Below are 16,409 nucleotides of genomic sequence, written 5' to 3' on the forward strand. Positions count from 1 at the left end.
ATGCAATTTTCCCGTATCTCCAAGGGTTTAGGAGTTATTGAGGAAAAACGAAATTTTTTTCCAAAAGTTCGCCGTTTCGACGCTGGGATGGTCGGATTTTGTCAACATCAATAAAATGCCGATTAATCATACTTAACTCGCTAAATACTGTTAGGTTAGGAGAAAAATGAATAGAACCTTCTTTGTAGAAGCCTAAGTTACATTTTTTGCTTGTATTTCTTTCATTATAAATATTCAGAAATTAGTTTTTCATTGTTGGATGACATTAGATATTCTAACAATAGGAATTCCGAGTTGTCGGGTGTCCCCTTTGCAGTCCCGAAGTTATCGCGACGAGACAAAAGGAACGTCGAATCCTTCGAAAATTGACGCCCGGAAACAAAGGTAAAGGACGAGCATTCCGATTTCTCCGTCTTCGTCCCCTTTCATAAGAGTGGGTGGCGTGTAGGTGGTGCGAAGGGGTCGAATTGGTTCCAGCGGATGACGCGTGGATCCACACGTCTTTGAAGAGCGAACGCGCAACACAAACGTTTCGACGTCGCGGCCGCTCGCTCGCGCGGTGGAAAGGGGAAAGACTGATAACGTTTCCGGGTCGGAGGGGGGTGAAACGGGCACCGGGACTTACAAAGGAAGGGAGAAAGACGAAATGGGTTCGGAACAAGGAAATCGAAGAATGACGACGACGAGAGGGAGAGGCAAAAAAAAAAAAGAGAGTACGTGAAAGACTCGCATAACGATCCCGTTTAAGAACCCTCCCTCTTCCGCGAGACGAACCCTTATCCCGTTTAACTCCTAGGCGAGCCCGAGCGAAATACGTAAGGGACGACCATGCTCGGCAGCCACCCAACCCGGGCAACCCCCTCGCCCCGTCAACCCCGGCCTCCCTACCCGGACGGAGGACAGCATTTGCAAAACTCCGACGCGTATAATAGTAATTATTGTCCGCGGATACTCCTGTCCACCCCCTCTCGCCGTGTTCCAACCGCCTCCACCTGGCGTGGCCTCCCCTCCATCGTCCATGGACAGGGTGGTCCATGGTCCACGCCTACCCAACATCCCTCTGGATCCCAGCATCCCAGCCACGTCCGCCTTCCCCTCTTCTCTTCTCCTTTTTCTCATCTTCTCGCGTATACCCCTCGGAGTTCTCTCGCCGCTCCGCGCCACCCGAAGAACGCGCCGGGACGAGAGAGAGAAGTCAGAGCTAACGAGACGACGTCGCCGCGGTGGGAGGAATGCTAAATAGTCCCCGTGCATGTATACATACTGCCGATCTCTCCTGTCTCCACGCTCCCTCTCGTTTTTCCCTCGCGGTACCAACGTCCTCACCTCTTTTTCTCATCCACCGCCGTCCGTCTTTCTCGCCTCGACGCGCACCCCCACTACGCCAGCTTCCCCTCTGCGCGGCACAGATGAAGTAGCCTGACTCCCACCACGGATACGCGAACCGCGAACCTCCACGAAAACGACCGATCGCTGCGATTTCAGTCTATATACAGAGGCTTGGTGGGAAAATTATTGTCGGTTTTGCAAAAAGAAACTGCTGCTTAAATTAACTCTTAATTGGATCATTAAACTTGTCTCTGTGTGGAACCAACAGATGTTTACTATGCGGGGAGAGAATTGTCCATTAAACTCTAATACTAATTGTATTCAGTATGAAGAAAACTATGTTAAAATTGATCTTAATTAAATACTTCATTTCGTAATACTCTTAATTATTGCGAATATTTCTCACAGAAGAACGATGTCTCGCGATATCGATTACGCTTGCTGTACTCCGGAAGTCACGTGGCACGCATCGATGCCAATAACGTTTCACGGTGGAAGAATAAGTTGGGAGATCGGTCACGAGTGGAGACTCGGATCCATTATTTATTAATGTCTACGGCGGAATTTGCCGATCGCGGAAAATACGGCGAGCACAGAATTAAAAGTTTCACGGACGATTTGAATTTGTAAACGCACGGAAAGCTCTTTCGGCAGGAAAGTTACCGGACAGAGTCCGCGAGATTTTTCAAACTGGCGCGGCGCGTAGGATACTCGTTGCCTCACCGATTCGAAATACATTTTTCACAATGGCAGACGTTGATCGAGTGCGTCCTAGAAAAGTAATACCGCCATGAATTGTCTGCCGAGTCTAATCGACCGTGACTCGACCAATTCTTTCGTTAACTTCACAATTAAAAGAAAGATAGACTACAAATATTTATCTACTATAAACATAAATTATCTAAAATGATCTATGCACTTTAAATGAAGATGCAAAATTCGTTTCACGATTATCACAATTCTGTCCATAAAATAACAAGAAATGTTTTTGTGTACGATTTCTAAACGTAACTATTTGAAGCAATATCGTAACGAGATTCAGAAATGTCCCCTACTTTACGTCGTTACGTTCGACTAAGTGTAACTCCGTATTTTAATAGAACGTGGAACTCTTCGGAGTACGACCTGAATGGATTAATGAACCGAGTGACATGGGATCTGATTGGAGCAACACTTAAGAAATCCGTCCAGTCATCCCTGCCTTCGTTTGTCGTTCTGAACGAGCTGAACGACTGACTCCGTCCTGACCTTTATCCTCCTTTGTATTTTTAACTTTCCTTGTGCCATCCCCTTCTTCCTCGGGCATCGTCGGTCGGATAAGTTCTCAAACTCGTTAAAAGCACCCGCTTTGGGCATAATTATCTGGCGTACGTAAGAAAATCGGAATATCAATCTCTTGCCACTTTTCAAGAAATGCACATTACCAACAACTCTCGAATTACAATGGAAACAGTGAGAGAAACTAAGAAAATGAAACGCGATTCACGCGGTTGAAGGTGTATCCTCTTGCAATACTGACTTGGATTATTTGTGCGTACGACGAAGAAAAACGAAGCGGGGGATAGATCGCGGGTTAAAACGGTGAAGAAAATGAGAAAGAGGTACGTGCACGTATCGAGAGCCACGGAGAGGCAATCCAGCAGAGCCAGCCACGAAACTGAAACGGGGGATTTGCAAACAATAGGCCCGGAGCGGGGTGAATTCTTTAGATGGCGGCTTGATACGCATCGCATTTACATATTATTGCTATTATTAGGTAAACGGTCCTCCGAGCGCCTCTTTAACACTACGCGCTCGCCCTTCGAGCTTATTTTACGAGCGACCGCGAGAGGCGACCAAACGATAAAAGCCGGGGCCGTAACATAACTGAGCCGGCGCATCCATTTCCAGGATACTTGCACGAAAATCTGCACGCCTATTTCAGTCTTCCCCCTTTTTATATATCGTCTCTCATCGAGTTGTAAAATCGTAGATATTCTTTTTTCCTTATGTATTTAATAGACAAGAGATGTTGAGACAATGAACGCACGGCTTTAATTAAAAAAAAAAAGCGACTATTCACGGAAAGGCACGCGTGATTCTGTTGCGTAAGCATAGGACGTAAAATTGTGAAAGATTTTAAAAGCTGGCAACGCTGTTGACCACGCGAGGACTTCTCTAGACCGCTTGACGCCGCGCCGAGTCGAAATTAAAGACGCGGCTTTGGAGGAAAGTAGGGGGCCCCCGACGACGAAGACGACGACGAAGCCGTGGAAGGCAAAAAGGGCGAGGAGAGCGATCAGGATCGCTCGATAAAACAGTACGACGTTGGAAGGCATCGATAGACCCGGACCCGAACGATTCTCCGTGGGGAGAAACACCGGGGATCGGCAGAGGACGGTGAACGAAACGAGTACCTGCGTACTACGTACACAATGGGGGCCCGGGAAGAGGAGCAAAAGCGGTGAATTAATTGTCGCTCGCGCCGCCGACGAAGCCGCCACGATCCGCAGCCCTGATTTGTGAGCCGCACGCGTGTATATTGTATGTGTATCTACCCGTTTCACTATCTCTTCTTCCTTCTCTTCCTCGTGCACGCTCCTCTTCCTCCTCCCTTTCCATTTCTTTCATTCTTCTCCGGTCGACCGTCTTCGGCGCGCAACAAGGAGACCCGTGTACGGGTTATATGCGCGACCATGGTGGTGGAGACTGACAATGGAAACAAGCTCGAAGGTACGCCGGAGTAAACGGACCCGGGGTGCAAGGAAGATACGGAGAAACGAGTAAACAAAAGCGAGATGGTGAACGAAAAAGGATGAGTAGGACGGATGGGGGAAAGAGAGCTGAAATCGTCAATGGTAAGAACAAGGAACAAGGTAGAGAAGCAAAGATAACTACGAAAAATGCAGCAACCGGGTCTCCGTGTCCTTACCACCTCTCTCTCGTCCTTTTCTTTCGATCTCCCGTGTGTTTTTACCCTCCTCGTTCACCTACCATCCTCCTCGCTACGTCCACTTTTTTTATTTTTATTTATTATTCAATAGAGGCCAGGAGGTGCTCGTTAATTGATGGCACCGGCTATGGGCAGAGGTAGAGCGGCTGGGGAGGTAGAAAAGTCGAGGTGGGCCCGCGAGAAAGGGGACCACGGGGACCACCGTCGCCTTATTTATAACGCTGGGGGTAACCGAATTCACGATCAAAATCCCGCGTTCCGCGGCATTGATGGATCGCCGCGGCGGCGCTGGTATTTTCAAATGAAACCTGCCCTTTTCCCCTCTCGCGAGACCCCAACCACCCGAAGATTCCCTCCGAAACGGGCGCAACATCGAATTTCTGGGCCGAGTTATAAACCGCGCCTCAAACGGGCGCCGAGCCGTTCGATTTCTATATGTATGCAGCTGCCTTTCATCGATCATGAAAGCTCCGTCGAACCGCACAATGAGATGTTGAAATATGTGTTACCGTCGCGCTGATTTATTCCTCTCGCCCTCCCGTCGCCGACCTCGCGCACCACCGCACCTCGACGTTTAACAACTTTATGTTGCGATAAGTTACAGTTACAGACAGAAGTAGCTCCGTGAATCCGAGTATAAGAGCCAAACTGATAGATTCCGTTCGAAAAGACTAAATGTCTGAATAACTAAACCGAATACGTTAAAAACGTCTGAATCAAAGAATGCAAACAACAGGAATATGCGATTGTTTCAGGCTACTCGGCCGTGGTTCCATGCACGTCTTCTCCTGCGAACAGTTTCAGAAGTTGATGAATGTGAGCGGTTTTTCGGGGCCGTGGCACTCGTTGGTGGATCTAGGAGCTGGCGATGGTGCCACCACCGCGCACGTTGCTAATCTCTTCGAAAACGTTTACGCTACGGATATATCAGCCCCGATGAGATGGGCTCTGGCGAAAAGGAAATTCACGTGAGTAACGTGCAGCGTCTCGTACAAATCGCATTCCTAATAAAATTAAAGGACTTCTGTTTGCAACTGGTAAATTAATATCAATAATCGTGGTACACGGAATCTTACACATTTTTCTTTATTTTTATTATATCGTAGTGCAAAATAATTCCAATCACTGCTTTTAACTTCATGTAAAAAGACCAGATTAAACAAAGTGTGTATTAGAAGGGGTTGGTTTGTATAGTATAGAAACATAATTATGCATGGGTGCTCCTTAATAGTAGTCGAGAGTTGCAGAACCTTTTTACGACGCAATGTCGTCAAAAGACGACGAACGTTCGTAACGGATATCATTTCGCGCCATTAACAGATTTACGGCACCGGATTGATTGGAGTAGAGCTTTAAATGATTTTATGTCCCGGCCTGTCTCGACACGCTTGTTGCATTTAGATACAACCCAGACTGTTCGAATTTGAAACGAACGTACCTGCGAGGGTACAATGCTTGACGTTTTATCGAAATCCGTTTGCTCTTTTCCAGACGAATTTAATACCCCTCTACCGTGATCTTAGGCGCGAACGAAGATCCTCTACTTAGATGAGAAATAGCAAGAAAAGTACGTGTTGGCTCCATGATTATTGTAGTAATTAGAGACAGCTGAGAACAGCGATAAAAGAGTAACGGTGTTACCACGTTATTGATTTGATGAACACTGAGGAAATGATTTTCAATAGAATACTGACTCGTATACCGAACTCGTTTATCTACGAGCTGTGAAGAAGAATAACGTTCTACATTGATCTATTTCTTTAGGGTGCTCGATGTGGAAAAATGGCACGAGACAGGTCCGTACAATGTAATCCTCTGCCTGAACCTGTTGGATCGCTGCGATCGGCCTAACACCTTGCTACGGCATCTGAAATCGTGTTTGGCTCCAGGTGGCCGGCTGGTTGTAGCGTTGGTCCTTCCGTTCAGCCCCTACGTCGAGGTCGGCGAGAGGGGTGATCACAAGCCATCGGAGTACCTGCCGGTAAAGGGGAACGGGCTGGAAGGTCAAATCGCCAGCATCGTCGACAGAGTTTTCGCGCCGTTGGGTCTGAGATGCCTCGTGTGGAGCAAACTGCCGTATCTGTGCGAGGGTGATCTCGGCCAGGCGTATTACTTCCTCGACGATGTAGTGTTCGTTCTAGAGGCACAGCCCGTTAGTACAGTATCTCGTGAATATTCGTTTGCGAGTCGTTTTTGAAAAACACCGCGTCTCACGAGTGGAAGCTTTTAGGAAAGCTCGCGATACTCGGCCTCCGAATGGACGGACACGGGTCCGACTGGACAGGGCGCGGAGCGAGGACAGGCTACTGATGGTCACGTTCAACAGGAATACAATACAGGCAAGTCACACTTGTAAAAACTTTAATGATTGCTGTTCATCGGTTAGAATTATGCGTGAATACAGGAGAGCAATACTGGCAAGCGACAACGAGAGCTTAATGTGCAGATACAGCGGTAGCGTTTGGTGTATTATAAATTCATCATCATCATCATCATCATCATCATCATCATCATTATCATCACCATCATCATTGTGTTCGATTGTTCGTTTACACTATCGTATAAACGACGACGGTGCGCATCTTACAACGATCAATCTTACTGTGAAAAAGTCAAAAAGGTGCAGAGAAACTTGTACACGGTTTCTATTGGTATTAAATATGGCGCGAGAGCGATTAAAATTCGGAAACTATTTCGATTCCCTGAACAAATCATTCACACGTATACACGTACACGCACGCCTACTGACGCTCTTTTATTTGTCTCGAGACTCGGCATTTGTACCTTGTTTTGAATCATCAGACTTTCCGTACTTTCTCTCATTCTCTCTCTCTCTCTCTCTCTCTCTCTCTCTCTCTCTCTCTCTCTCTCTGCCAATCTTACTTTTTTATTTGGCATACATATTGCCGGCTTATAGATATGCTTAGTCGTGTCGAGGGCTCCGACAAGCAAGACAAACAATTATATGTCCACGTTAGTTTTATAATAACTACTAGAAGAAATAAATCGATTGCAGATTCTGCCCTACAAGGACACGTTGACGATGTCTCTGCAAAAATTGATCCGTTTACAATACTCTTTTCTAATAGTGACTAATCTTCTCTGTTCGCGAAATTAAAAATCTAAGAAATTTTCCAGGATATCGTACAGGACATATCAGCCTGGATTCTTTTTTTTTAATTCCACAATTCATTATTTTCGGAACTCTTGTTTTAATATTATCACAATGATACGTCATTAAAAAATGGTATCATTAGGAATATCGCCAAGACATTCTCGTAGAACGAACTACAATCGTTACTCGCGAATATAACTTTGGTGCGTAACAGGTAAGTCGTTGGATTATTCATAGACGATATTGCAGCAGCCTTAATTCTTAAGATCATCTCAATTAACATAACAAAACGGAGTAGAACGGTGGATATTTACAGGACTTAAATTACGGTGATATTTCAGATGCCAAACGTTGCACAATTTGTAACATTCTGTGCGCCCAATGTGGATAAAGCCCGTTAACAGAAACCACGACCTGTGCCACTGCTTTGTCCTAATATCAAGCGTAATCAGAAAACACTGCACAGTAACCGTAGAATCGTTTTGCCCCTAACATTATCAGCAGACAGATGAAATTTAACCTGACAGTAAGTTTCATTAATGAGCTTTATTGATATCCCGCAGCTATTTTTTGTATGATCTCTAATATAGAATAAAGTAAAACTGATTGTGAGTAGAGAAAAAATAGCATAAAGCCCATGTAAATAACTACATGTTTTACCCCTTCCTACTATTTTTAAAATGTTTAAAATATAAAAGATTAGTTCAAACGATATTTTAATGCAAGGGTATAGATTGTGAATCACAGAAATCTGAGCCCTGTTAACAATTGTATCCTGCGGTTATTATAAATAAATATACATGAGTTTTATAACAGATACGATTATCGAGAGATATTTAAAACAGAATCCGTTCGCCACACATTCATATAAAATTTTGCTATTTGATAGCCGAAAAGTGTCTACCATCCATCGAAATCTGTGTACAAACAAGATCCACGCATTCGTACTTATTCCACGCATTCGTTTTACACAAATTTATTATTGTTTATAGTCGGAAACATATAGTATCACTATTCTGATATTTATCGAGCAAGAAGGAAACATTTTACCATCGCAGATATGCGTATAACAATCGAGTTTTAAAACGGCTTTGCTCCTACGATCAAAATAAAATGCATTCAATCGAAGAAACTTTCGATTAAGACAACGCATACTTTCCTCTTCTCATGATTGATCACGACTTTCCGTGATTCGCAGAAGTAATATCATTCATAAGTGATATCAATGCACAGAGAGAAAAAATTTTGAGCATCGGTGCGTATCACGTTTCAAGAGTTTCCTAATAATGCAACGTTTTTTTTTCGTTCTTATATAATAACGAAATAATATGTTTCTCGAAAAATATTTATGAATTGACCAATGATATTTATTTTACGTGCACACCGCGCGCTACTGCCCATGGAGCTTACAAAATTATTTCAAGTTTCGAATATAAACTTGTAATAATAACTAGACGTAACAACAATATAATTCTCGATATACTTTTATAAATAAACAATAATTTATACAATGCAATTTTTAAAAAACTTACATATGTATAAATTGAACAGCTTCTTTAACTGGTTAACATTTCCGCGGTTTCAATCCTTCGAATCGGAGCAATACTTCACATAGTTATACAATAAATATCGTATAAAAAAAGAATTAAATAAAATTGCGAGGTCGAGTGATATAACAAGAATGACGATTGCTTATTTCACACTCCGATATTTAAATTATCAAACTCGTCGAACTTATACGCAGAGCACTTTGCCCAAACTTCGAATATGTGCATATAAAATGTTAATTTATGTAACAGAGAGTCTTTATAATACAATGTTAATTAGGTAATTATTGGAACACAAACGGTGAGCTGTTAAATCAGTGAGTAACAATAAAATATAAATGCCGTTTGACGATATACGCGTTCATAATATATATGCAAATTGTTTAAGAAACTACGGGATAGATAATTCAGAATTATCTATCGCTAACTAAGCCCCATAGGCAGGTCGTGAAAATTCGAAGTAAACTTATTAGCAACAAAATAAAGCTAATTCGAATTTGAAATAACGGTGTGAGTTTCGATTGACTACATATAAATTTTTTTTCACTACCCACGTTTATCACAGTCCACGCATGACTCTTAGTAATTTTTTTTTGTTTTGAAGTCCTAAACGCCAACAACATTTGAGCAATCCTTCGGGTTGTTTAAAATACAAAAACACCCATCTAACCCATAAACACCACATGACTAGGACATCATAGAGCGCAAAGTCAGCCGCTTCAAAAGCGAGAAGACATTATCGTTTAGTCTAGCTTGCGTTGTTCGCATAACTCTTCTAAACCTCCAGTCTTTCTGCGTAAAAATTATGAAACTCCTTATTTGATATCACTAGTCATGTAACGAGGGTATTATAGTGTATATGTATGTATACTTAAAATTATAAACGATAAGAAATATACTTACAATGGTGGTAGATAAGTAGTACCCGTATGATCTAATCGATGTTTGTCTTCGTTTTTCCAGCTTGATACAGGAATATGCGGAGGTGGCAGGAAACTTCTTAGCGACTGTACAAGCTGTATCGTATCCACCAACGCTGCGAACAAAGCCAACGAGAAAGATAATGCAATTTCTATATCATTTAACCGACGAAATACAAAAAGTGTACGTAACAGGCAAAACGCGATGTACGATAACATCACGCATTTATAAGCTAATTTTTTTAATAATATTATATCATGTAAAGCACGCACGATTAATTTATAACGAAAATTTATATATGTATATATGTATTTGTGAACAGAGATTAAACATTAAAACTGGATCACGTAACAGGTCGTATATAATTTTATTACTTTTTTGCAAAGCCTCCGACTGTTTTCCGTACGGTTTGCACATCGCTGGACGTACGCAGGCCTTCATTCTTGCCATGTTCTTCATCACTTCTGCGAAAGCTCTGACTATTTTCTCTTGACCACCTAAGCAATAATGAAATCACAGATATTACTCTTCATGAAGTGCAAAAATAATTTTTATTCGAAATCTGGAACACCCGTTTACAGTATCAATCTACTGACCTTCTGAATTGGAAGATCCTCGAGAACCTTTCTCGTTTTCCAATGGCCAGGCTCCATTGTGTAAAGCTAACAAATCCTTATTCGCGTTTCCTATTCCTTGTAGATTTCCTAGGCCAAGTCCAGTAAGATTGTCCAAATTATCCAAGTTCGTCCTTAAGAAGTCTGTTAATTTATGATCAGACATCGCGATATTAGGTACCAAGGATTCGTAGTGCTGCTTGGCAGCAGCTACTTTTTTCTCTTGGGACGAGGGTCTATGCGGAATATTTAACGATGGACGGCTCGGAGGACGTTGAAGATTCATTTGGTTTCCAGCACCTCTGATCTCTGCCAAATCCGCTGTCGATCCTCCTCCCATATGAGTGTTCGGATTGGCGCTGCTTAAACTCTACAACGCGAAAATTCTACATGTACTACTTGAAACTAAAATCAGAGCTTATCATTGATGAAGACTAATGCTTACTGTTTGGAAATCTGTATTATGAGGAAAACTACTACGTAAAAGAGAAGCTGTCGTTTCATTATCTTGGATATAAGTTGGCGCCATATGTCCCATTTTTTGAGTTAATTCAAGTTGATTCTTATAATAACGGCAAGCAGGATTTGGACAGTTTTGTACCACCTCTATTATAAATTCTTTTTCCATACCAAAGCATTCTCGGCCAATAGTGTAAGATTCCATGACAGCCCTAACTGTGCCCTCTAAGCCCAAATGCAGACCATGCGGACCATTCATATGTTTCAACATCACAGCATTTGCAAAATGTTCATAGGGCAATATTATTTTCCCATTTTCTCTAAGAACTAGCCTTCCCTGAGAGTCCAAAGCTATTCTCGATGCCATCATCCTAATGAAATATCGTGGGATATGTAATGAACGTGTTATAAATTCTAAACAAACAGGACTACGCTTGCATCTCATATACAGTATAAATCAAGCATTCTTACTGCAAGTAAGCAGCACTTGGGATCATGGATGCATCTTTGAATTCGGAGAAACATTGAAGTAGTTCGATGCTTGGATTCCAACCCTTATTCTGAAGATAAGCTTGTAATAACATATACATCTTTTCAGTAACGTAACCAGCACTGCTGGGTGTCCCAGGATAACCAGAACCTCCGCCTGGTGGTCCCATTTCGGTTTGCATACCTTTGGCAACAATGTTTTTCATAGTTTCTGTCAAGTCCATTCTGTGTAAATAAAATCATCTATTTAAAAATATATTTATAAAATGACTTCAGCTAGAAAAATTGTAAAACACTTCAGAAAAATGAATTCCAAAAATATATTGCAAAGTGTAATTTCTTTTTAATAACATCAATGTACAATAGGCGGTTACTTAATGTCAATTAATCAAAAGAACATGATTGAATCTTAGTACGAGGAGGCTTAAACATCGCAAATTAATTTATAGACAATCGTAACATTCGTAGAGATAACAAAAAGAGAGAATGAAATGTTAAAAAAATTAAGATGCACAGTAGCCGTACCGATGCTAATCGACACATGTAATAAAAAGGGGTTCAGGAAAGTGTGTGTAGGTTGCCAGGGTAGCAAGCTTGGCGTTTTAAAAATCCATGCATATTCGAATCCTCCGGCCATTGTTATTTTCATCTCAGGGATGAAGACGTCTAAAGAAACGATTGGAAAAAAAAACACTGATGCGAGCCACCGCCCCCCTTTTAAACAGCGGGGGGAACGAACAGTTTTTGGACACTCACCCCGTACCGAGAACGACTTTTCACTCACACAAAGTGTAACTGGGATCACTTCAGGACCCCTTTATCACTCTAATCGCCGCTACTTGGCATAACCCTCATTAACGATTCTCCTCGCATTTGCAAATAATATAAATCGCGATAATTATTTCCGCAACGATTGTTTGCGCGGTTGGCCGCCAGAGGCGCATTGCCTTCACGATTTTTAACGTATCCACCTACATACGTATATACATATAGGGTGTCTCATTGAGCCCGTTCATCTAAAAGAAAAATTTTCGTTACTACTTATTAATTTAAAAAATTGATAAATATGGAAAAAACACACGATGCGATGAGAACATTTTTTTTATAGACAAATACGTAAAGAAAAAAGAATTCTTACCTTTTTAATAAGATGTTTAATCTTTTGTTGTGCTCATTTCGAAATTAAAGTGTGACAGATTTGATGGGTCACACTGTATATACGTATTATGTATGTATATGGTACATGCATGCACCCACGGCATTTCAGCGCTTACGCGACGCCACTTTGCGCATTTATCAATATTACTTTTTGCAATTTATATGTATATATCGTATCGCCCACGATGGTTTCTTGTATCGAATAAAGAAACGCGCGTAATCATGATTTCAGTTTGCGAACATTTGTAGAAAACAGTATACTGTTTACAAAAATATTTGAAAATATAAATACATACCAGACTTCATGATATATCAGTCATATATTAACGTGTGCTCATTAATACTTTATGTTTCTGTAACATTTGCAACCGCGCTTGCATTAAAACGTTATGTTAATGACTGCTTTTAGATTATGCATGTTGAATTTATCACGTAACTTATTGCATACGTAAAATAGACGTATAAATGCCCAATTGTATACGAGTTAATTATTTATCGTCAACGTATTCTGTGGTATTTTGTTACATATACATATACCCACAGCATTCGTTCCACATTCAGCTGTTGAGTTCTAGTTAGTAAAATTGTTATACATAATTTGCACAGAAAATCTCAAAGAACAAATACGATCTACTTACTTACTACTATGTTAAAGTGCTTAGTAAAAAAAATATAAATTTCGAGTGAGGATATTTAACGATATATGGGAAATGACAAATCGGTCACCTTATGTGCGTGACACAGGGAGCGTATTAAGATTCGTGTGTGGAGAGTGAGAGAGAGTTCAAATTTAAATTGCTCAGAGTGTAGAGTGTAGCCAGCACTTGTGCCAATCGTTAGAGGAAAAAGTATTCCGATGATCGTAAACATGGCCTCGCGGAACAATCGCTCCATTCGGCGAGTTTTAACAAAATTAGAAGCGACGATAGATTCGGGAAATTATTATGAAGCTCATCAAATGTACAGAACTTTGTATTTCAGGTGGGCCGAAAAGCTAATTAATTGTTACCGTCAGAGAATCGTTTTTATGTAATCCGTTAACACGATTGCTTAACCTCTCCTTGCAGACTTCTTGGGCAGAAGAAGTATTCTGAACTCTTGAAATTACTCTACAATGGTTCCTGTATTTTATTACAGCATGAACGAGTACGTAATGTATTTCGTCGGTCTGCCATTTCTTTCACATGTTTTAAAAATTTGTCACCCATCAAAATACATTTAGAGCAATGTCATCATGCACATTTCTGAATGTAATTTGTAAATTTCATTCTGGTGCAATTCGTATTTAAATTCTACTATCAATTACTATGATAAATCAGATTGCCTTGCTATGATACATCATATTTTTGTTGTATGATACATGAGATTTTGTTTTCTTCAAATGAAAATTATAATAATATTGCAGAATATTTCAATGTGTACTTGTTCGATTGATAGTAGGATATAACATTAAGGAACATGTATTCATTCATATTGTATTCGAAGCATATTGCTATATCATTTTTATTTATTGTGACTTATAGCATGCAAGTGGAGCTGACTTAGGAATTTTATTTGTAAATGTTTTAACACAATCAGGGACAGAGCCTTCTGAAGAATATTTTGAAAAGATAATAAACTTGTTTAGTTTAATGAGTCCTTTGTCACCTGAAAGAGATGTATTTGTACAATCTGCTCTCCGATGGAGTATAAAGGCTACAGAACATAAAATCGGTCATCCAGATTTACATCAGAAGATAGCACATGTATTTTGGAAAGGTAATTTATTTAACTGAAGAAACATAGGGTAATCATGTGAAATCAGTGATACACGTAATTCAGATATTACTTTTTTAGAAAAAAATTATCCAATGGCACGACTACATTTCATATATAGTAAAGACGGTTTTGGATGTGCCGAGATGCTTGTCGAGCTTCACGAACAACGAGGCTATACGAATGAAATAGACCTTTTTATAGCTCAAGTAGTTTTACAGTAAGTGCGAATTTAATAGAAGAGAATTATGTAAAATCTATTCAAATGATACTATCAACCTTTCGCAGATATCTCTGTCTACAAAATAAGGCAACCGCGCAAGAAGTTTTCGATTATTACACTACGCAACACCCAAAAATAAATAGTGGTCCCCCATATCTTCTTCCATTATTAAACTTTTTATTTTTTTTACTAAAAACAATCGACAGGTGAGCTAAATTTCGTCTCTTGTTATACTGAGTCGAAACTCGTTAATGAATGTTTTACATTTGTCATTATTTGCAGTGGTAAACTTGCAGTGTTCACGGTACTTTGCGAACAATATCAAATATCTTTAAATAGAGATCCATGCTATCGGCACTACTTAGATAAAATAGGGCAATTATTTTTTAACGTTCCATCTCCGCGGCCCCGTAATCAAGGATTGTTCAGTACACTTCTGCAGACTTGTTTCCATGGTCTTGACGAAGGTTCAGATGATGAACAGAGAAACACGGCTTCAACTTCCCAAGTGGTACAAGAGCTTGACTAATTACACATCACTGTGCAACGTGATGAAAGTAATGAGTTTATATACATATATGTATAATTAGCATCCCACATATTTTCAATGTACGATCTATCCGATCTCTAAAACTTAACATTGAAATTAATTTTCTTAAATAACTTGTACAGATATATATGTATTTAAAGTGTAAGGATATGTGGGATGCATTCTTAAAGAAATTTTTCAAAGTTGTAAGTTGTGTACTGTTCCCAAAAGTCCGACTGATCAGAAGGTAAATCAATATATGAACATTAATGCTGAATAATTCTTTATGCACATGTAGGCGTTTTCTTTTCAATCGTCAAGGTTTATTCCGATATCGCATTCGAGGTCGATTTCCAAATTGTACACACAAAATCTGTCATTTGATTACTACACATGTATTATGAGATTTGAACACAAACTTGAACTTTGAATAAAATCTTTGTACTAATGATAATCGTATATCGTAACGTATATTCAGAGGCAAATGTGTATTTGAGTGTAACTGCTGAAATGAAGAATTATTTTAATATAAACTTAACCGTGTGACAAATAGACGTGACATATACATATTATAGTTGCAGAGATCGAGTGCTTAAACGATGTTACTTGTTGCTAGGATAGTAAAATGGATAAAAACGTTAGTCGTAGCAGCAAGTAAAAAATATTTATTTATCAGACTTTACTAATATAAACTCTGTATCATTGAAAAAATCTTAGCGAGAAAGGGCGTATAATGTCTATTTAGTTATAAAAAACGGCCATTACTCTGTAACAAAGCACCTTTCAATACTAATAAGAATATTGTATAATTGTATCGAATTGACAAGGATAGATAAATGCACGACAAAGGATAAAGAGTTACAATAAGAATACGCGTATACAAATCTGTGTATTCTTGTATAATTACGTAGTATAAGGCAAACAGAATATATATATGTATACATACATTAAAGATTTAATTTTCCATAATTTGTGTGGACAGAAAACGAATTGTACAAATAATCAATGATTTGTTACGTGGCATATATGGTTACATCCTTAATAAGAAATTAATAAATTAAATTTTGTTAAAGAAATAGACTTTCATACAATATCTTGCAAATGTAATTGTTTCCCACGGCAATATTCTAATGTATGGACTTACTTACGTTATCCAAAAAATTCATATCGTACATTTTCAATAAAGAAAAATTAATCCTTACGTAATAATGAAATTTCTATGTATAAAATATTGTAACACTTGATTTAAAAGAAAGAAACAGAAAATCTACAATTTTAATTGAGAGATTTTATTTCAGGTCAGTTTCAAAATGAAAAATTATAAGTGCATCGTTCTAA

General features: G+C 39.7%; 3 protein-coding genes across 9 annotated transcripts in view; 2 read left to right on the forward strand and 1 right to left on the reverse strand.

Moving 5' to 3' along the window:
• LOC108625530 (methyltransferase-like protein 9) overlaps positions 1-9,982 on the forward strand; it is a 27,339-nt gene extending 17,357 nt beyond the window's left edge. The window contains exons 3-7 of one of the 3 annotated variants that reach the window (XR_001916654.2): positions 5,017-5,229; positions 6,026-6,413; positions 6,492-6,600; positions 7,718-7,902; positions 9,887-9,982. Coding sequence is in view for 2 of the 3 variants with exons in the window: in XM_018025607.2 (XP_017881096.1) it covers positions 5,017-5,229; positions 6,026-6,413; positions 6,492-6,600; positions 9,887-9,891 (715 nt within the window). In the remaining variant the exon portion in view is untranslated. Of the gene's footprint in view, positions 1-5,016; positions 5,230-6,025; positions 6,414-6,491; positions 6,601-7,717; positions 7,903-9,886 lie in introns of those variants that run through there. The other 2 variants (XM_018025608.2, XM_018025607.2) reach the window with 2 other exon arrangements.
• LOC108625529 (uncharacterized) overlaps positions 1-12,600 on the reverse strand; it is an 18,537-nt gene extending 5,937 nt beyond the window's left edge. The window contains exons 1-8 of one of the 5 annotated variants that reach the window (XM_026814049.1): positions 12,545-12,600; positions 12,163-12,422; positions 11,932-12,072; positions 11,389-11,631; positions 10,904-11,288; positions 10,441-10,828; positions 10,219-10,341; positions 9,827-9,959 (exon numbers count right to left, since the gene is read on the reverse strand). In XM_026814049.1, coding sequence (XP_026669850.1) covers positions 9,827-9,959; positions 10,219-10,341; positions 10,441-10,828; positions 10,904-11,288; positions 11,389-11,630 — 1,271 coding nt within the window. In that variant the 5' untranslated portion in view covers position 11,631; positions 11,932-12,072; positions 12,163-12,422; positions 12,545-12,600. The other 4 variants (XM_026814051.1, XM_026814048.1, XM_018025604.2 and 1 more) reach the window with 4 other exon arrangements.
• Positions 12,601-13,332: 732 nt separating this feature from the next.
• LOC108625542 (Golgi to ER traffic protein 4 homolog) lies at positions 13,333-16,277 on the forward strand. The gene is made up of 6 exons (XM_018025630.2): positions 13,333-13,545; positions 13,632-13,710; positions 14,088-14,322; positions 14,401-14,539; positions 14,608-14,748; positions 14,825-16,277. Exons 1-6 carry the CDS (start codon positions 13,421-13,423, stop codon positions 15,069-15,071), a joined length of 966 nt encoding a protein of 321 aa, XP_017881119.1. The 5' UTR covers positions 13,333-13,420; the 3' UTR covers positions 15,072-16,277.
• The last annotated feature ends 132 nt before the right edge of the window (positions 16,278-16,409 follow it).

Source organism: Ceratina calcarata, unplaced genomic scaffold (genome assembly GCF_001652005.2).
Source record: "Ceratina calcarata isolate Rehan_Ccalc_2016 unplaced genomic scaffold, ASM165200v1 scaffold363.2, whole genome shotgun sequence".
Lineage (NCBI taxonomy): Eukaryota > Metazoa > Arthropoda > Insecta > Hymenoptera > Apidae > Ceratina > Ceratina calcarata.